The following is a 24,952-nucleotide window of genomic DNA, read 5'->3' on the forward strand; positions in this document are numbered from 1 at the left end:
TAATTGATCTGTTATTATATCATTATATGTGGCCAAATTATAAAATGACATATGTTACTAACGATCTGCATCTTTAAGTCACGTAAGCATGTTGTTAACGGAAATGTGCACTTCGTCTGTCAATCTTCAAAATATAATTAATACCTATGATGCACGGACACTGATACAGACACTGGATATAACACGGGACACACCGACACGCGAATTTTAAAATCTTACATGATTGGAGAACACACATACATATAAAATATAAAGTATTTTTTACATAAATCGTAATGACATTTTTATATTTTATTGATATTAAAATATAAATTAAATGTTCTAATTATTTTTAATGTCTTATTTTAATTATATCAAATATTTAAAATTTTTTTGTTTTAATAAATAATAATATATACTATATCTAAATTTATTTTAAAAATATATGTTAAGAATAAAGTTGGACACGCTAATACGTGATAATATTTAGATGTGTTCAAGTGTGTCCAAAAATTTTTTTTATTTTTTATTAAGACACGGTTAGACACAACAGACAAAGTGTCCGTGCTTCATAGATTAATACAATTAAAATCTCAACAACAATTTTAGTCGAACTTAAGAATCACTTTAAAACTTAACTCCATATATATATAGCTTTAAGAATCACTTTCTTTTGACGAATCAATACTACCATAATCTTTTTCTCTTCTCTCTATCTCTAATTTGTCACAAGCTATGAAAATGGCTCCTTCTGGAAGGACAAGAAAGACGACAAGAAGAAGAAGAAGAAGCAATTTGAAGAAGAAGCATGAGTCTACAAGCTACTTGATTTCATCCAAAGATTCAGATTCAAAGGTGGTAATTAGTAGCAGCAGTGTTTGCTCAACTCCAAAAGGTGACAAGTTTCGGATACCAGAGATTTCAACATGCCCTCCTCCTCCAAAGAAGCCAAGGATTCTTACAACAAATTCTTCTTTGCGCAAATCATTATCATTCTTTGAACCTCCACAAGACCTTGATGATGTCTTTCTCTGCCTTGCACTATCAACAGATCTTTCTTTTCCTTTTGTTTGCTAAATTATTACAATATATATATATATATATAGATATACATAGATAGTGATATATGTATACAAGGCCCATCATCATCATCATGATATTTTTGAAGTGCATGATTTTATTAGTTTTAGACTATGTTTTTTGAGAGATCTTTGGATTTTGGAGTTGTTCATCTTAGGAACAAAGTTATTATTATTAATTTATTATTATCTTCACCCCCTAAATTTAGTTGGGGTGGCTCTATATCTATACAACTGGATTTTGATTTTGATTTATTTTGATTTTTTTTAATGGTGTATTCAGATTTTTATTTTTTTTAATTAAGCTTTAATTTATATAAAGTAATCCTACCAATACTAGAAGATATATATGTGTTCTAACTTTTTAAATTAGGGTGAGCTAATCAATATTAAGAAAGTGAAGTTAATAATCGAAAACCGTCAGCTGATTTGATAGATTTAACTTTTTTTTTCTTTTTTTTTTAACTAAATATAGAAAAATTCGAACTCGTAATATTTTAAGTGAGTATGAAAAGATTATGCTATTTAAATTATAATTCATTAGTTTCTTAGCTTTCTCTTTACACATATTACAGCATATAGAAAAAATTGTTGTATGCCAATTTCAAATAAATAATCATATTGAATTTTAATGTGTTTGAAAATTGTAGTTGGAAAGCCTAAATCCCACTACTCATAATCTACGGCGGCATTATTGTTGTTTGTCTTTGTCTATAATATTTAATTTAATATTAATTAGGTAAGTTCAATGGATCAATCAATCCCTATGATCATGCATCAAAGTTGTATTAGGGTCCACCACTGATGTTAATTACAAAAACACAATTGAAAAATAATAGTAAAGTAACGGCACACGGTTAAGTCTGTTAAGTAAAGTAAGCTGTTTTGACTGCGCAGTGTGAACGGCTGAACGCAGCCATTTGTTTTCTGATGAATACTATGATGTTTAAAAAGTAATATTTATTTATTAAAAAAATTAAAAATTAATTTTTTAAAAAAATATAAAAAATAAATAATTTTTAAAAAATTAAAATTTATTGTAAAAAATAAATTAAATAAAATCTAAACATCAATTTATAAACAACACAAAATTGACTTTGTTTTCTAAACATATCACACTTAATTAATTAATTAATTAATTAATTAATTAAGATGAGTCAGAACATGTGCCAGTTTGTATCTCTGAGCTCAGATCCCACATCATTTTCTGTAAGAATCCAATGAAATGGGCCCTCGTGCGGGTCTGTCCATTAATATGTCCTTAATGAAGGGAATCTCAAGAAATCTTCCATCTTTTTTTTTTTTCATGGCATTCGGAATTTTTAAGAATCAAGAATTAATTTGTTATAAATTTAAATTTTATTAAAAAATTTATTGTTAGTTAATAAATAGATAATTAATCTATCATCTTGTCATATAATGTGTAAGAATATAAAACCAGTAATAATTAATTCTAATAACTAATTTAAATTAGTTGAATATTTAATTTATTCATCTATTTAAATAAATATAAAGAATTTTAAATCTTATCTTACATATACAAAAACCAATTTTAAATTGCTCCAAAAGCTAAATTTTTGTTTACATATATGGTACCAAAAAAGCTTTGTAGTTTGTGCTTAGCAGCAAGTGCCCTACTAAGTATGAATGTCCACTCATGCAAACATTAAAAGAGACAACAATTATTCGTGATTTCATGTATTATTATAAAGAAATGGCAATATGTGTTTGATCAAGTGCGTGATAACTTTTCTAGAATCCGAGGTTGCCCAACTTCTTGTTAATTTCATAATAAAGTAGTCGAGTCAAATGTATGCATTCACTTCCTTTAATAAAATCCTATAATAGGTTGTAGAAAACTAATTATCAACATAATTCTAAAATTTTAAGTTAGAGTTTTTGCTCCTCTTGTAAATTAAAATTCATTATTTTACTATTTTGTTGGATATTATTTCCATGAGAAAAACAAAAGTACTTTCTCCTAGAAATTTAAAAAGAAAACAGAAGCTAATTAGTGAAAAGGCAATCAAACCAATTTTAAGTGTACACTTTTACAATCATATCACAGAGAGAGAGAGAGAGAGAGAGAGAGAGAGAGAGAGAGAGAGAGAGATTGGAAATGCAACTTGTTTTGTAGGAATCCAATGTTTGAACCCTCAGTTGATTACATGTGAAATAATATCCTACATACTTTTAATTTTTAATCTAAATAAAAAACAAATGATACCAATACAACTAAATCAAGAAGAAAGCTTTCTTTATTTAATGTGTATGGTCTGCTAACCGATGATAATGCCTTGTTTTTTTTTTTTTTTCTCCTTTTAATCCTTCCTTTCCTGTTTGTTTTCCACTACTTGAACACCAAAAAATATAATATTAGAAAATTTTATAACAAAAATGTTAATTCTCTATTTACCCCACATGACATTGTCTGGGTTGAATATATTTGATCCAAATATCTGAATTTCCATAAAAAGAGAATGGATAGGAATATGATATGTCACCAATTGCTTGAGAAACAAGCCATAACTTTTCAGTTCCACTCCAGTTACTGATTCCTTCAAAATATCCTTTTTTTTTTACATCAATTTGTATGTACAAGAAAGTTAAATACATGCATGGAATTAAATGGTTCTGAATTACCTGAGAGTGGCTATAATTAACTTAAAACTAATAGGTTAATAACGGTTATGAATACCAAATATACAAGATGAAAAACATTTTGGAACAGAGTTTGTACATGCATCTTTTAAGCCTTTTGCACTCAACCACGGCGCACCTCCATTTAGGCAGCCGAAAGAGATCTGATAGCTGCGGATGCCAGATCTTGTAAAACCTTAACTTTTAGTTGTCCCCTCCTGGGAGGAAGGCGCGGTGGAGTAAGGGACGGCGGAGTAAGTTGCGGGGGAGGGAGCAAAGGTGGAGAAATATCCAGTGTTGTGTTTTCCTTTAATGGGGTAGAAATATCATTTGCAAATTGTCTTGGCATGTCAATGTCTTTAGGATTATTAAGAGCAATATCATTTGAAAATTGTATTGGCATGTCAATGTTGTAAGGATTATTAAGAGCAATATCATCTTTAAATTGTATTGGCATGTCAATCAGGTAAAGATTCTTAAGAGCTTCCAAATTTTGAATAGCATCCGCCCCTTCTATTATTTGAGGGCATGACCCCAGCCGCAAGACTTCAAGCTTAGGCAGTGCCCCTTTATCTATCTTTAAAGTCCTCAGAGTATTCATCCTCTGCAAGGTTAACTCCTTTAATTTCTCAAACCAACCGCATTTAAAATGTACCTTTGAGTTCCAGCAATAGTGATCAAGATGGAGTTCCAGCAATTCCGGAAGGCCTTCGAGTTTAGGCAATGGATCTTCAGCTAGCCTTGACCCAATCAAGCTTAACTTAATAAGATGCTTAAGCTTGGGAATCCATTCTGGCAATCTCTGTAGAGTCCCATTCAGGTAAAGACGTTGCAGGTTAGCAGGAGGATCAACTAATGCTTGCAGTGCAAGAAATCCGCAGTTTTTGGCTGCCTTGATGGATAGAGAGCAAAGATTGGGCATGTTCTTTATGGCATTACAAACACCATTTCCGTTTACTTCACTTATCCCAACAATGCCCAACTTCTTCATGTTGATCATATTCTCCATTTCTTGAATAATACCATCCCCATTAGCTGTACTCGTATCCACCATCGCAAGACTCTGCAAATCTGTTAAACCCCCAATCCCTCCATTCAACCTGACGCCTAATAAATGCTGCCGATGTTCTTTGGAAGCAAAGGAGTAAGATAAAAAATGTCGCAGCTTAACAAGCTTGTTGATTTCCATAGGTAGCTCGCGTACCTGCGTATCTCTAAGGTTTAGAGTTTGTAGCTTTTGAAGCTTGCCAATGGACTTGGGAATTGTCTTGATTTTCGTCTTCCTTAAGTTCAAATACTTCAAATTCAATAAGTTTCCTACAACTTCAGGAAGATGATCAAGTGGAAAATCTTCAAGGCCTAATGTCACCAAGAGAATGAAACCGGAAAACAAAGATTTTACCACAGATTCTGAAAGTTCTTCAATGCCACAACTAATACAGGATCGCACCCGAACAAAACTTTGATCATTTCCAATAAAAGCACTTTTGTCAATATTCTGGATTGATATACGCCTCGTCCATTCATGAAATCCGAACTGTTGCTTGCTCACAACTTGGCAAAAGTTTAACTCCTCACACTTTCTGACAATAAAGTCATGCATCAAATCATGGACCCTGCAACTTTTAACCTTGCCATTGACAAACACATTGGAGACTTTAACCAAACTTCTACGAATGAGCTCAGCTAAGTAGTCCTCTGCTGCTTCCTCAAGTGTTTGAGCACCAAACATCTCATTTTCATTCACGAAGCCCTCTGCTACCCATAGCTGAGTAAGTGTTGAACACTTGATGGAGTAGTCTTGGGGAAAAAGGCCAAAATACAATAGGCATAACCTCAGATGGTAAGGAAGATCATGATAACTTTCTAGCAAGACTAGATAGAAGCTTCTGAGATGAGGATCACTGGAGAATTTCGAGCGGAGGCTATCATATACCTTTTGCCATTCAGATATAGTTTTCTGCTTAGTTGAAAGGAGGCCTGAAATAACTACAATGGCAAGTGGCACTCCCTCGCACCTCTTAACAAATCTTTGAGACAATTCATTCAGACCTTCAGGACAACCATGATGGTCAAATTGAAATGTCTTCAAAAGAAAAAGCTTCAAAGCATCATCAGCAGGCAATGGTTTTAGCTCGTGGATATGAACCGGAGCAGAACGTCGACAAAATTCAGCTATTCCTCTGTCCCTTGTTGTGATGATGATCCTGCTTCTGATGTTGGTATCATCAGGTAAAGCATATTCCATGCATTCCCAAAAGTTTATTTCCCACACATCATCAAACACGATCATGTAGCTCTTTCCTTGCAAGTAGTCTCTTAGTTTTTGTGTCAAATTACACTTGTCCCCCTCTTTTTCCCTGTTCTCCACAAGATACTTTTTACCATCATTCTCATACAAAGTTTGTATTGTAGTCAGCAAATGTTCCTCTTTGAAGGAATGAGACACAGTGATCCAAGCATAACAATCAAAATCCTCCTTGTGTTTGTTGTAAAGATTCCTTACAATAGCTGTTTTGCCTTTACAGAGTATTAATAACAAAAGAAAGAAATTAAGTTAGGAAATGGTTATGATATTAGAGAATAGAGAGAATGTTTGTATTTAAATATAAACTATTCTTACATGAATACGTTCCATAAGGGGAAAAGAGTAAACCATAAAGCCACAATAAACTTTAACGAATCACTAATATGGAATTTCAGATCTTTCAATTAGTCCCTAATCCAATTCATCTATAGTAACAACACTCCAGTAACTTAGATAAACTCTTAAGTATAAAACTACTTGTAAAGTCTTCAAAGTAACAACTGAGAAACATGAATATTACCGAGTCCTCCTTCGCCGACAACGGAGATGATGGTGCGCCTGGCTTCTCTATGTATGAGCCAATCAGTGAGCAACTTCTTGGCATTATCAACTCCCACAAGTTCATCATCTCTAATAAAATGGGCACCCATTCGAAGGTCATAGCATGTTCGTTCAACCACATTTTGTTCTGATGATGGACTGAGCCCAAGAGCTTGCTTATCTTCATAGAGCTTCCGTATGGATGCTGTGACATTCTCAATCTCAGATGCCATCCGGTGCCGGGGTACCACACTTGTTATCATGGAAACAAACTTGGAGAGCAAGCTGTGGCTTACAGAACAAGATTCAGAGAAGAAACAAAACTTAGTTAAATCCAATTAACAGACAACTAGCCTATAGCTGATATAATTCCCTCTTATCAACTAAAATTTAAGTGGCTATTGCATGTGCTAGTCTATGTTATGCATGTCAACTCTCTCTTTTTTTTATCAGGTCATTAGGTGTAAATCCCCAAGTATGTATCAACTGGGAGCCAACCATCCCTAACTTCGTCAGACTTCAACCTTCAGTGGGTGATAGGAGACTGGCGACGAAAACTGCTGCATAGGTATCATTGAGTTAATACTCAGATTGGTCTTTAAAATTACACTCTTTACCTCAAGTTAGTCTTCAAAGTTTTCAATTTAGTTTCCCAACTTGGTATATTGCCTGGCCCTGTCTCCATCATAGAACCGTAGCATGCTAAGATAGGCTAAAGCCTGTCACACTGGACTGTCTAAAGATTATTTGATGTGTCAATTGAAACTTTTTACCTCAATTTGCTCCTTAAGAAATGTTTAAAACCTTTAAGTGAAATTAAAATTTAGCTTTTAAAGGCTTCGTAGTGAGAAAATTAAGGTTAAAAAGTTTTAATTGTCACGTCCAATAGCCATTAAAAAGTCCAACGTGATACCGATTGGTCTATTTTTGCACATTAACAGTTCTGTGACAAAAACAAGTCAGAAACCAACATGAGTCATGAATGCTAAGTTGGGAAACCAAATTGAGTAAATTGAAATTTTGGGACCACATCGAGACACAAGTGTAACCTTAGGACCAATTTGAATATTATCTGATGAAAACTCAGGTGCAGTCGACTAGCTGAGAGCCGATCTAACTGATTTGACTAAATTTTCATAAAACGGTTCTCAGCTATCAACTTGACTTCATGTGAAGTAGACTGCACCTGAATTTTCACCATATTAACTCAGTTGCCACTCCTAAGGATTCAGTCACGACTTCTAAGCAACCCAAACAGCTACTACTGGCGCTAACTCTCTCCTTGCACAAAGCTTATTTTGAGAGTAAAGTACATTAGTTTAGGGTTTTGACTTTGATTTCTAATGTATAAAGAATAATACATGAAAAGCAGAGATATAATTGGCAAGTAAAGAAGATCCTTGCCTTTGAGAAGGGTGAGGTGCAAGTTTGATCATGTAAAAGTCAACGGCATCTTCGATGCGAAAGGCAGCATGCCTGAGTTGGTTGACCCAAACCTTGACCGCGTGGTTGGAGGTGTCTGCAGTGTCTGCCTTGGCATCAGCATCCTTCAAGTAAGCCTGTATCAAACAAAGCTCCACTTTCAGTCCTTCAACTTTCGTCCGTACAACTCCAAGCAGCGTCACTTCCTCATTCAGCAGCTGCACCAGCTTCGTAATCAAGCTGTCCACCGCAACTGATGCCATCTCAGCAACAAATCAAAATGGAGGAGCACTAGGGATCCATCAGAGGAGCATTTTATGATCAACCACTTTTTAATTTTTCATGGCTATGGCTGCCATGTTTGATAGAGTGAGACCCCTGCATACTGCATAGACCCGCGTGATGCACGCATGGTATATAATATACCAAGTGTACCGGGAATACTAATATTCTAATTATTTTAACTGTTGATCTAAATTATAAAAAATATATATAATATATTAATTAAAATTAACTATTAAATAACTGAAAGTTTTCGATACACTTAAAATTTTTGCTATACTTTAATAAATACAGTAAAATACTTAAAATTTATATTTGGGACATATTACTGTCTATTGAAACAAAAAAGTACTAATAAAATTGAAGATAATATATCTTATTTTAAAAAAATTTATTAAATTTTTTTAGGAATTAATATATTTAAAGTATAAATTTTTAAGAATTTATTTATTATTTTATTTTAATAAATATTTATAATATTTAAAAATTAATTAAAATGCATGTAAATTAATGTTAAATTTGATATAGAATATTTTGTAGTACAAAAGTTTTATATATTGAAATTGTATAAAGTTGTATTTTTTTTATTTTTGTATTTATTTTAGTTGACAAATTTAATTTTTATTTGTTCTTTTTTGTTGTTGTTGAATTATTTTTTTGTTTTTTGTCATATATTTTTGTGAAAATATATTCTTTTTGAATGGTTAACTTGTATGTATTTTTATTATCTTTTTTGTTTCATCTTTGTATGTATATTCTTTGTCTAAAAATGTGTCTTTGATTTTTTTTTCTCTTAATTTCTTGATTGGTATGATATCTTTGTCTAATAATATTAGGATTGGTGAAATTAATTTCTATAATCAATAAAAAATATAAATTAGCAATATAAATGATGTTTTGAATTATTAAAATTTTTTGTAGTATTAGTTGTTTTATTTATTATAATAGGGATTGAATTTCAATATTTTTGGTTTGAGAGTCTTCTTTAAAATTAAAATCATTTACTTTAACTTCAAATACAAGTGTGATATAAATCTAAAATAATATTAAAAAATGTTCAATATTACTTTTTTTTTTGTTTAATGAACATATAATAAAACTTGTGTAGAGCATATGCAAATGATATATGAAGCTGAATAGTGACTAGTTCCTCAGGACTTGTTGACTTGTTTTCAGCTTAATTTTTGAGTTACTATTCCCTGAATGGAACCAATGAGAGTAAACAAACCAAAAACAAAGCCTAAAATGCTTAAACTCCGAAGCATGATCCACTTAGCACTCCATGCTTCAGTATTAGACAGACCTAAGTACATTTCCACTGGAAAATATATGGTTAATGGCCAAAAGATTAAGCTTCCTAGTACTCCCAAAATCTGGTTGAAGTAAGGGAACATCAATGCAATCACCGTGGTTGATGCCACGTAAGCGGTTCGGAAAGAAAGCCTCAGAAAATTCAGTTTAAAATTCGGTAAAAATGGCAGTTTCAAAAAATATGAGTGATTCACAAATTTACTATCCGGATATTGAGAGCGAAACCAATTCTCAACAATAGCAAAAAGTGGCTGACTATACACCTGCACCAAAAAAGTGAAAGAGATACTTATTTTAAAACATATAAAATATCATAGCAGATATGATAAACTACACAATAATTTGATGATAGTTGACTCCAACAGTGAAATTAGAAAATCACATAAAAAATTTAGAATAATACTATACATTAAGTTTTTTTATTAATTAGATCCAACTAAATTGATCTAACATAACAAAAAGCAGTTATGGCTAGTATTATTTTAAGTCTTATTGTTTAATTTTGTTGGATTTAATTCTTAAAAAGACTTGGATGTATAGCATTATTCTAAAATTTAACGTTTGATATTGTTAGAATATAATTGATCCTAATTATATTCTAACATGTTAGAAATAACTAAACTGAAAAAAGGATTTGTGTATTATTGAATGTATTTAAGTTGTCTAGAATAATAGGTAGGTATTTATAGATACTAAGAGAATGGTAATAATAAGACGTAATCTCCTAAAATAAATATTCAGATATACTAAATAATACTAATAGATTCTAATTGATCCTAATTATATTCTAAGATATTATATACTAAGACTATGTTGTATTTGTGTACCTGATATGCACCAACAAGGTGAACCACAATACAAACATTGGCAAAGTTAACAAGCCAATAATACTTGGAGGGTCCAAAACCTGTTAAGAGGTTTCCTGGTGTATCATTACCAAAAGCTGCATATCCAGCTCCTCCACAGCCAAGGTAGAAGAACGTTGTGATCGCCACCGATATCACAGAGGCCTTCTTCATAGTTTGGTTTTCCGGTGGAGGTGACTTCAGAGTATCCTTCAACAATCAAAGCAACTTATATTAGAATCTATAGTAGTTAAGTTCTGGTATGATCATAGAACAGATATACCTGAATTTCCAAGAGAATTGTTGAGAATGGATAGGAATATGATATGTCACCAAGTGCTTGAGCAACAAGCCATAACTTTTCAGTTCTACTCCTGCTTCTCATTCCTTCAATGCTACCTTCAACATAACCTTTTTCTGCATCAAATTGTAGAGTAAGAAAGTTAAATGCTTTTGAATTGTAGCTTGCAACCGCACGAATCAAGCAACTGTCTAAAGAGCATACCTTTGATTTGCAGAATGGAAAGTCCCATTCCTATGAAAGAATAAGCAAATGACATGATTGCAGCAACAACCGAAAGCCATTCAATGTTATGGAAGTTTGGTATCTGTGAGAGTACAACTTGTATAGCCCCAAAAATCAGCATATAATATGCATCTACAAACTCACATGCTACTTCTTCTTCATTGGTATGGTAACAAATTGAAACCAAGATTGTTCTGTAGTCACAAACTAAACTAATATCAGCAATAATGCATATAACAAGAGTGTACTATAGTCTATAAGTCTAAGATGATGCACCTTATGCTGATAGCTGATGTAATAACATAAGCAATTCCAAAACCATATAAGCTTATATTCACAACAAGGCCACATAACCGTCCATTCTTTAGTCCTGTAATTCAGCCAACAAGAATCTTGATGCAAAGACTTAAAAAGAGTAAGAATAAAGGTAGCATTTGGTAGAGAGACAGAGACGGAAAGACTAAGACTGAGAGACTGAGACTAAGAGACTGAGATTGAAATAAATTTCAGTATTCTGTTTAGTGCAAAGTAAAATACAGAAATTGAAATAAGAATAAAACTCTAATTTAATTTGTACAAAGAATAAAATTGGAATTAATTAATTGAAATGAGGGTATTTTAGGTATAAAATGTTATTAAAATTTCAGTCACCGTCTCTAAAAATTTCAGTCCCATGTGTCCCTATTTTTTGGAGGTACTGAGCCAACAAACATGATACTGTGTTTCAGTGTTCCAGTACCTCAAAACAAATGCTACCAAAGAGAAGTAACGATGAAAATGTACCTAGATGAGAATGAACAGCATCAAGGTAAGAGGCACTACGGTGAGGTCCAAATTGAGGATGTGGAGAACGGTAAGTGTTGGAGAGAAGGAAAGAAGAAATGAGAGTGAATGAAGCAATGATGAGAATGGAGAATGGCCCTGCAATCCATCCAAGCTGTCCAACGCTCCATGCCAGAGACAGCACTCCTGATCCTATCACTCCTGTCACTATGTGCGCCACCGCCGTCCACACCGTCCCTATTCATCATTCATTCGTTCATTCGTTCATTCATTCTTCTACATCTTGGCCGCAATATTGTTGCTGCAGAATTGGCCCTGCAGCAATTATTATTGCGGCCGTTACATGTAGATTTTGAGACATGACAAAAACAAACCTGTTCTTTTGAGAGGGTGAGAGAGCAACAATGGTGTCTTGTCATCATTACTTGAATCTGGTTCTGCTGCTAACCCCATGTATGTTTCTTGCTTTTAAGGTTTGTTGAGATCAATCCTCAATAGAGATGAGAAGTTGTTGACTCTTTATATCCGCCTCTTCCTCACAAAAGCATAATAACGAATCGCATTTAAGGTTTTCTACTTTTGTTGTTAGAGCCTTAGCAAACAGAGCATGAATTATTACTTCTTTTTTTATGAGGTTTCTTGTTGGTTTTATTGAAGTATGTAACGTGAGAATGACATAATCAACATATAGATGGAAAACGTGCTATTTATTTAGAAAAATATAAAAAAAAACCATTAAAATTTATTGTTTTTAGTCATAAATTAACCATCGATGTTTAAAAGTGTGTATTAAAAATATATTGTTGAATTATTAGACAAGTATTTTCTGTAATTATAAAACTGAACATGTAAGACTATGAACCACAATATTGGTTTGGCACAAGTACGAAACAGTATCACGTAATCTGTGTTGACTAATCAATCCAGCATTATACGGAACTTATCTCGGATCGGTAACAAATCTACGTTGAGATCTTCTTATGGATGGCATCTTAAACTATTCAAAGTGTACTCAGCACACCTTGTTAATCGAAGCTTATGTAACCGAAAACTGCATTCGTTATCGTATGGTTTAAAAAAAAACTGATTTATTTTATACATATGGTTTTTTTAAAAAAACCAATTTTAGTAAATCAAATAACTACTTTTAATTTGCGTGTTATTCCTAAATTTTTAACTGATGAATTTGGTACGTTCTTCTTCTTCATTCTTATTTATCAATTTTTTTTTAATTTATCTTAACCTTTTATTTATTTAATTTTCGTCAAATATACGTATACAAATCGTTTGAAAAAGTAAAACTTAGTATTCTGAAAAAGAAATAAAATTCACATTTTTTGTATAGGAATGGCATAAATAGTGCCATCTGTTTCCATGACTTACATGTTCAGTTGCTAAATTTTTTCTCTAACACAAATTTTAAATTAAGTTGTAAACAAATTTTAAATTAAGTTGTAAAAATATGTTTAATTATAAATTTACTGTTAAATTGAATTTCATAGTAATCAATCAATTAACTTTTATTTTACTAATAAACTATTTTCATGTAAATTATCGTTGATTTTTCAAAATTATTCTATAAATAAATTATTTTTTTAAGATAATAAGACGATAATTTATTTGTCTAGAAATTATAATTTTCCTGTCATACATGCTTTTGTGCTTTTACTAACAAATTAGAATTTATTTTCAATGAAACTAAAATTTATTTTCAATGAAACAAAATATTTAATCAAAATATTAATTTGGTCTCCTTAAATAATTGAACATAATATTATTAATTTTGTCTAAAACAATACTTTTTTAAAAAATTTTCAAAATAAAATCGACCAAAAAAAAAAAAAAAAAAAGAACAACTAATAAAAATATCTATTTTAGTATTGCCATCAAGAATAGGATAGCATAGAAAAAATCCAACCAAATAAAAAGAACGTAACTCAGACAATTACACTACCACTATATCATCACAATAAACTATAACACCACCAACTAAAGAGATATGCAACAAATATGAAAGAGATCATGTCAAAATTTATGCTATCAACCAGTCCACATTATACTATAATTACATTTTTGTCTTCCATCACGTGAAATTACGATGAATTATCTTGGCATTTATGATATCTTCCAAATCTCTATTTTTGTTTTTTCTATCTTCATAGTTCATACTAACCAACTATGTTAAACAGGATCCCACAGAACCATTGACACCAAATTTCAAAACTAATTAATATTTTCCATGTATTCTATTTGCTAATATAATTATTTCTTTAATAAAATAAAAAAGATAAAACTCCCAAAATAAATCTCTGTATTGACTTTAGATAAAAATGTAAATAGTAAAATTTTCAAACGTAAATAATTACGTATTTATTAAATAATTTTCATCATTCATAGAAGAGTGAATAAAAACATAAATTAAAAAATACATTTGAAATAATACATCTGATTAAGAAATATAAATAAGAAGAACATACCCAATTCAAAGTTTGATATTAGTTTTGAGAAAAAGATTCGAAGAGAATGAATTTTAAATGTGAAACAACGAAAAAGGAATAAAAGTAACCGGTCCAATTTGAATTGTTCTTTTTTTTAAAAATTATTTGTATAAAATAAATTGTTTTTTTTAAACCATATGATAACACATGTCAACCATTCAAAAACAAACAATTTCATGTGAAGTCGACTGGAGGTGAGTTTCTTAAGCCTAAGGTAAGCGAGTTTGTAATTAGTGGCTATAGGCTATAGCACGCATTAACGTGCTCTAAGAATATGCGAGTATTAATTGCTTGGATTGTTTAATAGTTCCTTGTGAAAATATATGAGACATTCCCAATTCAAAACCTAGATAACTACCAATAATGATGTAACAGAGAATATAGATACTGCATACATGCTTATCTTTCATGTTGAATAGCCTCAATAGTTTTCTGGTACATCTCAATGTAAACCACTTGTTGCAAAAACAAAGCTTGCAAACCAAGAATCCATCAAAGAAAAAAGTCCTTCTCAATAATGTTCTATTGTGAATCATCAGAGAGCATTTATCATTCTCTTCATCTCAGCAGACCTCCTGGGATCCGGGTCGTCTATTGCTCTCTCTGTAAGTACTTGCTTGATGCGGCACATTGACTTCCGTACCTGATTTCACAAATAAACTTCTCAACAAAAAACACTTAAACTAATCACCTAGTGTTTCTTTCCCACTCCAATAACAGAGTTTAACAGTAAACATTAAGTTTCTCTCTAATCTGTATTCTGTCCTATGCAAACATTTCCTACAAGAAAACCATTTAATTTTCATGCACTCTCATTATAAAACCATTTTACATGTGCATCCAATCACATAACGCCACATTAGGAAAAATAATTACACAGTGCATGAAAAATAAACTCAAACCACAAAAGTATCACCATAACCATTGTTCTATGAAGTATCCACATATTATGTAAACAAGTAGAGAAATCATATATATGTATATATATATATACCTTGGGGATGCGTTCCGGGTTAGGAAATCGTAGGTTCTGGGAATTGAGCATCTGGCGTTGAGTCATGAGCATGTTTTTCTCCTTCAACAACACATACCATAACTTATGAAGATCATCCCAAGACTTCAAACGCAGTTCGGAGGCCTTCCAACCCCGACCTAACAACAGCAGATAAACCAAGTAACTAACCAACAAACCCATCACTAGAGCATAATTGGTACATCTTTTATAGCTGCAAATAAGAAAACCACATTCATAACACACAAGCAACAAAAATGAACATCCAAACATAAAGTGAAATCATGTACTTTCAGTTAACATTTCCCAATCTTGTTATTATCATTGGTCATTTGATCTTAAATAGCAGTCTGCAACTGCAATTACGCAGCAATATTGCTATTGTGGTGCATTCTGCAATGCAATCACAATAGCAATTACATCCCAAATAGCTATGATTTTCCGAAAAAACACAATAATTGCTACAACAACCACAATTTTAAATAATTATAGCAATTCAGGAGTATTCTATAATGCAAATTTAGGTTTAGGCCAATTAGCACAATAATTAGTAGATATAAGCTTTGATTTGGATACAGTTTAGTGAGCTAACTAACCACAAAAACTGGTGGGAATCAAATTCTATAGCTAGAACCAACTTGGAAAACAAACAGAAACCCTAAGTTATTTATAACAATGGAAATGAAGGAAGAGAAAGAAGCGCAAAGTTGATACCATATACAATAGGTTTATCACTTTCCATGTCCCTGTCAACCTCGAAGAACTCCTCAAGAGGGTTGCGGGGTTTGTCGCCGGCAGCAGTGGCGGCTCCGGCGGAGGAAGCATAGGTTCTGGATCTAGCAGCTGCGGCGAACAGTGTTCGCCCAAACGTTCTCGACAAATACATCACTGCCACGTGGCCTCTGCAACAATGATCGATTTGGTTGATGAATTAGTTCATTTCATTTCATGCTCACAATTGAAGAGAAGAGAAGAGATCTACCTTTTTTAAAAATTGAAATATTTATGGTTTGGAATTTTGTTTCAGGTCGCCGGAGTGAGGTGGCTGCAGCCGGCGGGTGGCTTTTGTGAGTGAAGCTGCAACTCAGCTCGCGCAACAACAAACCCTTACAAGGCTTTTTTTCGGGCCTTATTTTTGGGCTTCTGAAACTCTTAATAGGCTTTTTTGTCAGATGTTAACTTTAATTAGAATCGCCTGTTCAAAAACCAGTTAGAAGCCCATTAAAGATATAGGCTACAACATAGTAAATTTTTTTCCTTTTCTTGGGCCTAGCCCTGTTTACTACACCAAAAATAAAATATATATCTTTCTCACTATTTAAAAATTCAATAATATTATTCATATACTAAATATTCTTTATATTTATATAAAAACATAGTTATTAATTAATTGAATATTTATATTATTTTGAGTTAAAAAACAAAAAAAAATTATTAATTATTAAAAATATTTATGTCAAAATAGTGTCTATTATAAAAAAAATGTACGTGTAAAAGAATTGTTAAATTTTTAAATAAATTTAAGTTCATTATCAATGTCCAAAATGGTGAAAAAATCTCAAAAAAGTAAAATATCCAAAAGTACAATCATTTTATTTGGTAGTTAAACTTTATATAATATAATATATAATATTATACGTATCCAAAATTTGTATACAAATTTCTCACATGTACTTTATTTCCTTTTCAGTAATTCTGTAGCATTACACTTGCTTGTATAAATAGCAAACAATATAATTCCATGTATGTTGAATTTACATGAAAGTTGAATATAATAATGCAATAATATATAAGCAAACAAACTAGACACATAAACACGCTAAACAAGAGCCTTTAATGAATTTCATGAGCTAAGTTTTGCACTAATTATTCCTTCAAGTGATCCAATAAGACCTAACACTGTGACAAGAAAGCAAACAAAACTAAATATTCTAAGAACAATCCATTTTCTTGACCAAGCTTCAATTTTCTTCTGCACAAAGTACATCTCAACTGGGAAATATATTGCCAATGGCCAAAAGCTTATGGCCCCTAACACTCCAAGAACTTGGTTGAAGTAAGGGAATAATATTCCAAGTCCAGTTGTGGAAACAACATAGGTTGTTCTGAAACATATTCTGAATAGATTCACTTGAAATGCTGGTAACTTTGGTAGCTTCATTCTGTAGAATTTATTCACAAACTCACTGTTTGGGTATTTTCTTTGGCACCATCTATCAACAGCATTGTATATTGGTTGACAATAAATCTGATGAATAATAAACACAACAAATTTATAAACATCACATATTTATAAGTATATAGCCATATTTAAAAACAATTAGCTAAAATAGAAGTATATATTAGGCTGCGTTTGGTAGGAAAACTTTGACTGGAACAGAGACTTAGAGATATTGTGTTTGGTATAAAATATACCGATTGAGTAATATCTCAGTATTATATTTAGTTTAAGATAAATATTGAGATTGAGGGGATTTATTTGGAATTTGAAAAGTTAAATGATAATATTTTTTAGAAGAAATGTTATTAAAATTTCAGTCTCTGTCAAAAAATTTAATCCCGTCCCCACTTTCTGGAGTTACTGAAGGGACTAAAATTTTATGTCTCGAGATTGAAATTTTAATTACAATCTCTAACCACCAAACACAATATTGAATTCCAGTTCCCGAATCTTCTGAAGTTCAGTATCTAAAAACAAATGTTACCTAAGTGTATAATATTTGGTAGTACCTGATATCCTCCAATCAAATGAAGAACAATGCAAGCATTGGCAAAGTCAATGAGCCAATAAGGCTCATAGAAACCAAAGCCAGTTAAGAGATTTCCTGGTGTTTGATCTCCAAAAGCTGCATATCCAAAGCATCCACAGCAGAGGTAGAAGAATGTTGTGATGAATATGGCAATCATGGAGGCCTTCTTCATGGTCTTATTCTCTGATGGAGGAGCCTCTAGAGTGTCCTGTATCTCAAGGAGTATGATTGAGTATGGATAGGCAAAAGCAATATCAGAAAGTGCTTGGAAGATTAACCACAATTTGTCAGCAGTACTTGAAGCTGCTACTCCTGTTATACTTCCCATAATTCTTCCATTTTCTACAACACAAACCATATTAAGTCTTATAATTCTAAACAAATATCATAACATATATATAGCTTTTTACCTATGACTGTTGTGATGCCAAGTCCAAGTCCTATAGTAGCATATGTGAAGGACATTAAGGCAGCAACAACTGAAACCCATGCCATGTTGTGAAGATCAGGTATGAATGACATCACAATCTGAACAACTCCAAATAGCATCATATACAATGTATCCCCATATTTACATGGAGCTTTATGCCCTTCTTTGTGGTAACAATTTGATTTCAGAATAGCCCTGCATTAGTTTGTAACAAAAACTATATCAGCAACACAAAACAAAATAATAAGATACTAATAATTCATCTAACACTAAAGTAAGTACCTTATACAACTTGCTGTGGTAATAACATAAGCTATACAAGTCCCATACAAGGTCAAATATTGAAGGAAGCCAGCCAAGTATGTCCTTTTACTACCTAAACTAACACTAAACTGAGTTAGAAGGTATAATTATGATTATGGTTATGATTATGATGATGGCATAGTTTAGTTGAGGCTAATTAGAGTGATTGATGTGTTAAAAGACTAATATACCAAGATAGACTCTAACAGCATCCATGTAAGAGTAGTTTCTTTTGCCAGAAACAGGATCTGGAGTTCTGTAACAATCTGAAAGGAGGAATGAAGAGATATAGGTGACAATTGCAAATAGAAGCAATGAAACTGGGCCTGCAATCCATCCTAATTGAGAAGTGCTCCATGCTAGAGATAGAACACCAGCACCAATCACAGCAGTGATGATATGAGCCACTGCACTTCTTAGAGTTCCTGGTATAGTAGAATTTGATGCAAACAAGGACAAATAAAAAAAAAATTTCAGGATTTTTTCAAACTCAAGAACCTAAGAAAATTGGAATGGTTACAACATAATGGTCCTATGGAGGATCTTTTGTTTTACCAGTTCTTTTGGGATGGCCATCATCATCATAAGTTCCAGTACCACTTCTTGTTATTTGGAGAGAATCTTGCACTCCCATTTTTGCAATCCAAGAATTCAACTCAAAGATAGACCACTAAGGACACTGCAATTTGAAGCCTCACGGGTAAGCCTATGATAGCTACGACGATAACGACGACAACAACAACAGAGTCTTATCCCACTAAGTCTAATTGACTACACGAATCAAACAACGTTCAATCAAAGAAAAATTAGGTGGCATGTACCACCTTTTTCTTCTTCTTTCTTTCTATTTTATAATTATTGGTTTGTTTTGAATTCTAATGTATATTTTGTTGCAACACTAAGTTTTAGAATTCTAATGAACGTGTTGTTGCATGAGAATGAATCTAAAACATATGCATGTGTGCCTCTGTATCATTGTCCTTGACATGTGTCATGTGTTAGGTACATATTGGACTAATGTGATCTAAATCAGTGTATACAAATTAGAAAACCTGTAACATACAAGGTTACAAACTACTCTGACACACACACAAAACAGAACAAATCCCGTGTTAAAAATAATAATTAATTATAAATTGATAAAATACCGAAAGAATAGGAAAAGAAAAGATGAATAAATTTTATTGATTGTTGATTGATTGAGTTGAATTGTAAACTATGAAGATAAAATTAAGTATATATAGAGCATTGGCCTATGAAAGATAAAAGTAAATAAAGATAAGATAGAAATAAAAATAAAAATAATTATAAAATAAGATAAAGACTAAAATTAAATTTGTGTATTCTATTAGGCTAAATGACGTCTTTATTGTTGTCATGAGTTAAAATAGAAGAGTGGTTTAATATAAGTGTAGTATGATTTTAAGTGATAAATTAAATGAGATTGATATATATAGGGGTGTGTGATCATGCTCTTTGGTCCACCTTCAATGGACGCCGTAGAATATTGAAATGAAACTCGGGCTGGAATGATATGATATGAATCATGCAAAAGTTGTGATGATACTTTCAACGTTTAATTTGTTACTTTTACATGATTATGGGTAGCTTATGTCATTTAAGTTATAATTTATTGGCGTTTAATTTGTTATTGTTATTGAATAGAACAATAAAAAAATATACTTTTTGTTTTTAAAATTTTTAAATTTTAAAAATACTTTTAATTTATTTTAATTTTACCTTTGACATTTTAAATATATTTTTAAATGTAGTTGGGAGTGAAAAACTATTTTTAATAAAAGTTATTTTAAAAAATTGGATTATTTTATAAAATTTAGTTTTTCAATAAAAACCGAAACAAATGCACGGTATGTTTAGAAAACAAAGGCTTACAGATAGAGAAGACTCAAGTACTCAATTATTGAATCAAGAGAGAATTCAATTATTATTTTCTGCACACCAATGTGGAATTCTTTGAAAGTGAATATAGCCTTCGACAACCATGTGGGTAACATATATTCATATATCCCATCCATATATTCTCAGTATTTATAAAAAAATTAATTTAAAAATTATGAATATTGATTCTATTTATAAAGTTATTAAATCTAATTTAATCACACTAATAAAATTAGATTATAAATTTTATATAAATATTCGTATATATGTAGATTTACAAAAATAAATAAATAAATATATTTTATATTTTATTTTAATTAATAATTATTATATATATTATATTATTTTATTTTTATTATTTAAAAAAAATATATTTAATAGTATTTAAAAATAAATATATTTAAAAAAATAAAAAAATAATATTTTATTTTTTAATAAAAATAAACTTTTTAAAATATTTATATGTTTTGCGAATATATTATATCCAATCCGATAATTTTAATGCGGATCAGATTGACATTTTGACCATTTCCAATCTAATTCGATCTGCGTTCATCCCATTACATCGATACATTTACATATAAAATTAATTTTTAATCAATCATATATACTATTCGTATAAAAAGTATATTAAAATATAAGTTTTTTATAAAACATATATAAAGTAATATATATAAATAATAAATATATATTGTTAATTTATTTTTTCTCTCTCATTTGAATTGAGGGCAGCCTTGTACAGTGGTAGACTATAAAGTTTGATGTACCTATTTGATGTGAATATTATTATTGTTGTCTTTTTGCCGTAAGTGGGAGGTTAACGTTTAATTTCAACCATTCCTTAGTACTTAAACCTTTTCCATTGATCTTGGACCTTAGCTTTCTGAATTTGAAAGCAGAATATGCGAAACCAATGGCGTAAAAGCTATTACTTTGTGTTAATCAATATCATTGCATTTAAATTTTTTTAAACTTTTTTTTGTTTAACAAAAATACCAATTATTTTTTAAATTTTTGTTTTGTTATTTACATATTTTATATAAGATAAATAGTAAAATATTCTAGAGATGAAATTTTTATGAACATTCTGTCTTTTAGAGATAACTTCTAAATTTTTATCTGATATAAAAATTCGATTATAAACTTTTGAACTATAAAATTTAATAAAAAATAAATAAAATTTTAAGAAACAAACGCCTACTAAATTTATAATAATCTCAAAAATAATTATGCATAAATTTTTATTATTTTTTTTAAATTAAGAATAAAACTTAAATTCAAGACTTCTAAATAAAAATAAAAAGAATAAAGTATTGTTTTTGTACTCAACATTTGAGGTAAGTTCTATTTGTGTTCCTAACATTTAAATTGTTCTATTTGTATTCCTAACATTTATAAAAATGATTCAATGTTATCCTACTATCAATTATACTAACAAATCAGATTATATTTTTCAATTATTCTCACTTGGATGTATTCATTCTCAATTAGGTCTCACTTAAATGTGTTCGATTTTAATATTATACTCACTATTTGTGTTTAGATTCAATTATATCCCTAAAAAAGTGAATTATGTAAATGTTGTAAGAATTAGTTTCAACTTTCAACTTTTGATGAGCTATTTTTCGGAGTGGATCATCGATTCTATCCCAAACATTTGTATTCTAACTTGAAGAAGAGATTTTTAAAACTACTCAAACTAAAGCATGTGTAATTGATGACAGGATAACATTGAATCACTTTTACAAACGTTAAGAATACAAATAAGACAAGATTTACCCCAAATGTTAAAGACAAAAACGATATTTTATTCAAATAAAAATTATAATATTTAAGTTATAATTCGCTCACTATTATTATTTAATAAAAAAAATGTATGTGTATCAAATTTTCTACCGACTTTTTTGTAATTGAAAGCCACTTGATATAAATAATTCCAATACTATAATAAGCATCAAAGTTTTTTTCTTTCACATTTTTGTGTTCACACTTTCCTTTGATAGCCCTAATTAAGTCAACCACTAAGTCATGGAGGGTCATCCCTACCGGCATGCCAATCATCATTATCTAACAAGTGGTCACTGAATATAACAAAACATTGCAAAAATTCAATTCTTTTTTTTTTTAATATTTGTATGTATAAAATACATGTTATGAAATGATTATATATTTGACAAGTTGTTGAAGCACATGCAATACCCAATAATGTTGCCCATACGTATTTGCTACAATGATGCATTCTACTGAACATAACAGTAATCAAGAAAAATGAAACAACTCTACCCCACCACTATCGTATATATATATGTTGTATTTTCATGTCACTTATGTTATTATTTGAACCATTAAAAGCTGCTTAATTAATTTTTTAGAATCAATTATATACATTACGTATAAATAACACTTTTTTTTTCATGTTCGTCAAAATTATTTTTACTACTACTAGTACCCAGGCCAAAAATAACTTAGAACTTTCATGTTCACTTCTTTTATATATAAATAAGAGTGTTTATAGATCGAATCTGATCCGCATATCTATAGTATATTGGTATTTATCCAAATTTAATATGAAAATTGTGAATATGAATCCGATTTAAAAGGTTATCGACCGGATCGGATCAAATCTGCATATTACTAAAATTGGATTGTCGATTTTTTTAGTAATATCCACATATCCGCAAATCCACATAAAGTAAATAAATAAATAATAAGTGAATATTTTTTTATATTTTATTTCAACTAATAATTATTCTATTTTATATTTATTATTTTAAAAAATATTTTTAATAATATTTTAAGAGTAAACGTATTTTTAAAAAAATTTATTGATATTTTTAATAAAAATAATTTTTTAAAATATTTTTATACTTTAAAAATTTATCTGATATTCAATTCATCATATTAAATCAAATTCAAATTTAAAATATATGGATATTAGATTCGATCTAATAATTTTAATACAGATCAAATCAAAATTTTAGCCATCTAATGATATAAATTGAATTGAAATCAAAAGTAAAGTAGTAGTTGAATTTGTTGACGAGTAGAAGTTCAGTGGGGGTACTCTACTAACATGATCTTTGACATCTACGAAATAATTGATGTACCTAAGTCTCTATTATTGTGTATATATGTGTTTTCATCAAAGAGGACAAAATCACACATTCACATATCACATGTTCATCAACAAGCCATATTCAGAATTTTATAGTTTATCTAATTAATTTATCTAATTTTTAGAATATGGTTATCTTATTTGTTTTAAATAATCAACACAATCTCATCATCATTATCTTATAGTAGTAGAATTGACTCATTGAGTGTCAAATGGAAACTCATTTTTAATTAAATATGTCAATGATATAGACTAAAATAATGCACCAGAGGAAATAATAATTAAAACAAGATATTTGTTCAAGAAAAAAAAATTAATTAGGATTTTATCATTCATATTAAAAATTATTATTAAAATTACACAACTGTGAAGAAGTTATACAATTTTTGCGAGAATTAACCTACGAAGAAAAATATAAAATAATTATTACAGATTGATAGAAAAATTAAAATAAGATTTAAATTAAAAATAATTTATTAACATTACTATAGAATTTATAATAACATATAGAGTAAATATTCAATCCGGTACTCGACAATTATCTCAAAAGAATTACGAGGCTCTCAAACAAACGAAATACTCTTTTCAATTTCTGATCTTTATTTTTGTGAGACTAATTAGTCCTTGTATCAATGATTTGTTAAGAATTAAAAACATTAATACATGGGTTAATCAGGCCCCGTAAAAATAAAGATCAAAAGTCGAAAAGAATGTTTCTTTTAGGATTTTGTTATCTTTCGAAATAATTGTTAGGATTACTTAAAAAATATCATTATTGGAGAACATAAATAAAAAGATGACTTGTTTTTTGTTTTCTTTATTTTTCTATTCGACAGATTATTTTATTTATTTAAAAATTTATTATTGATTAATGTTTGTTGTATATATAAAAAATATTTAAATTTTAATATTTATTTAAAAGGACGAATGAACTAATTACTTAACTAACCCAAATTATTAATTAAAAGATCACTAATCATAGATCGTGACTGCAAAAGAAACTCTGAATGACATTTACTTTAAGTAAACTCTTTTTATTATATATATGCAAAGTTCATTTAAGGTTCGGAAGCATAATTTGTATTTTAACAACACTTTTTCTTTTTGTTTTTTTTTTTTAGAATAATTTATAGAATTTTTGTGGTATTTCTTTGTTTTGGTATTTTTTTATGGTATCTTTTAATTTGATAGATCAAAATTTAATTTGTCGTGAATCAAAATTTTATCTAA

At 30.1% G+C, this 24,952-nt stretch overlaps 5 protein-coding genes across 6 annotated transcripts; 1 reads left to right on the forward strand and 4 right to left on the reverse strand.

Moving 5' to 3' along the window:
- The first annotated feature begins 720 nt into the window (after positions 1–720).
- Positions 721–1,056, forward strand: LOC130941124 (cyclin-dependent protein kinase inhibitor SMR9-like). Its single transcript, XM_057869521.1, has one exon. The coding sequence runs from the start codon at positions 721–723 to the stop codon at positions 1,054–1,056; it is 336 nt and encodes a 111-aa protein (XP_057725504.1).
- Positions 1,057–3,613: 2,557 nt separating this feature from the next.
- On the reverse strand, positions 3,614–8,341 carry LOC130941166 (disease resistance protein RPM1-like). Of its 2 annotated transcripts, none has more exons than XM_057869575.1 (3): positions 7,951–8,341; positions 6,527–6,831; positions 3,614–6,218 (listed from the first exon to the last, which is right to left on the reverse strand). In XM_057869575.1, exons 1-3 carry the CDS (start codon positions 8,229–8,231, stop codon positions 3,844–3,846), a joined length of 2,961 nt encoding a protein of 986 aa, XP_057725558.1. In that variant the 5' UTR covers positions 8,232–8,341; the 3' UTR covers positions 3,614–3,843. The 2 variants fall into 2 exon arrangements, with proteins under 2 accessions (XP_057725558.1, XP_057725557.1); XM_057869574.1 differs by having other exon boundaries at positions 6,527–6,837.
- Positions 8,342–9,385: 1,044 nt separating this feature from the next.
- On the reverse strand, positions 9,386–12,297 carry LOC130942142 (probable amino acid permease 7). Its single transcript, XM_057870838.1, has 7 exons — positions 12,090–12,297; positions 11,716–11,952; positions 11,209–11,302; positions 10,912–11,126; positions 10,690–10,823; positions 10,389–10,616; positions 9,386–9,824 (listed from the first exon to the last, which is right to left on the reverse strand). The coding sequence occupies exons 1-7, from the start codon at positions 12,166–12,168 to the stop codon at positions 9,423–9,425; spliced, it is 1,389 nt and encodes a 462-aa protein (XP_057726821.1). The 5' UTR covers positions 12,169–12,297; the 3' UTR covers positions 9,386–9,422.
- Positions 12,298–14,498: 2,201 nt separating this feature from the next.
- On the reverse strand, positions 14,499–16,382 carry LOC130941627 (uncharacterized). The gene is made up of 4 exons (XM_057870189.1): positions 16,208–16,382; positions 15,940–16,127; positions 15,208–15,365; positions 14,499–14,856 (listed from the first exon to the last, which is right to left on the reverse strand). Exons 2-4 carry the CDS (start codon positions 16,109–16,111, stop codon positions 14,749–14,751), a joined length of 438 nt encoding a protein of 145 aa, XP_057726172.1. The 5' UTR covers positions 16,112–16,127; positions 16,208–16,382; the 3' UTR covers positions 14,499–14,748.
- A 491-nt stretch (positions 16,383–16,873) lies between these two features.
- Positions 16,874–19,963, reverse strand: LOC130941826 (probable amino acid permease 7). The gene is made up of 6 exons (XM_057870427.1): positions 19,264–19,963; positions 18,900–19,133; positions 18,688–18,781; positions 18,386–18,600; positions 17,956–18,317; positions 16,874–17,473 (listed from the first exon to the last, which is right to left on the reverse strand). Exons 1-6 carry the CDS (start codon positions 19,340–19,342, stop codon positions 17,069–17,071), a joined length of 1,389 nt encoding a protein of 462 aa, XP_057726410.1. The 5' UTR covers positions 19,343–19,963; the 3' UTR covers positions 16,874–17,068.
- Between the last annotated feature and the right edge of the window lie 4,989 nt (positions 19,964–24,952).

The sequence above is a fragment of the Arachis stenosperma genome, chromosome 7, assembly GCF_014773155.1.
Source record: "Arachis stenosperma cultivar V10309 chromosome 7, arast.V10309.gnm1.PFL2, whole genome shotgun sequence".
NCBI classification, from domain to species: domain Eukaryota; kingdom Viridiplantae; phylum Streptophyta; class Magnoliopsida; order Fabales; family Fabaceae; genus Arachis; species Arachis stenosperma.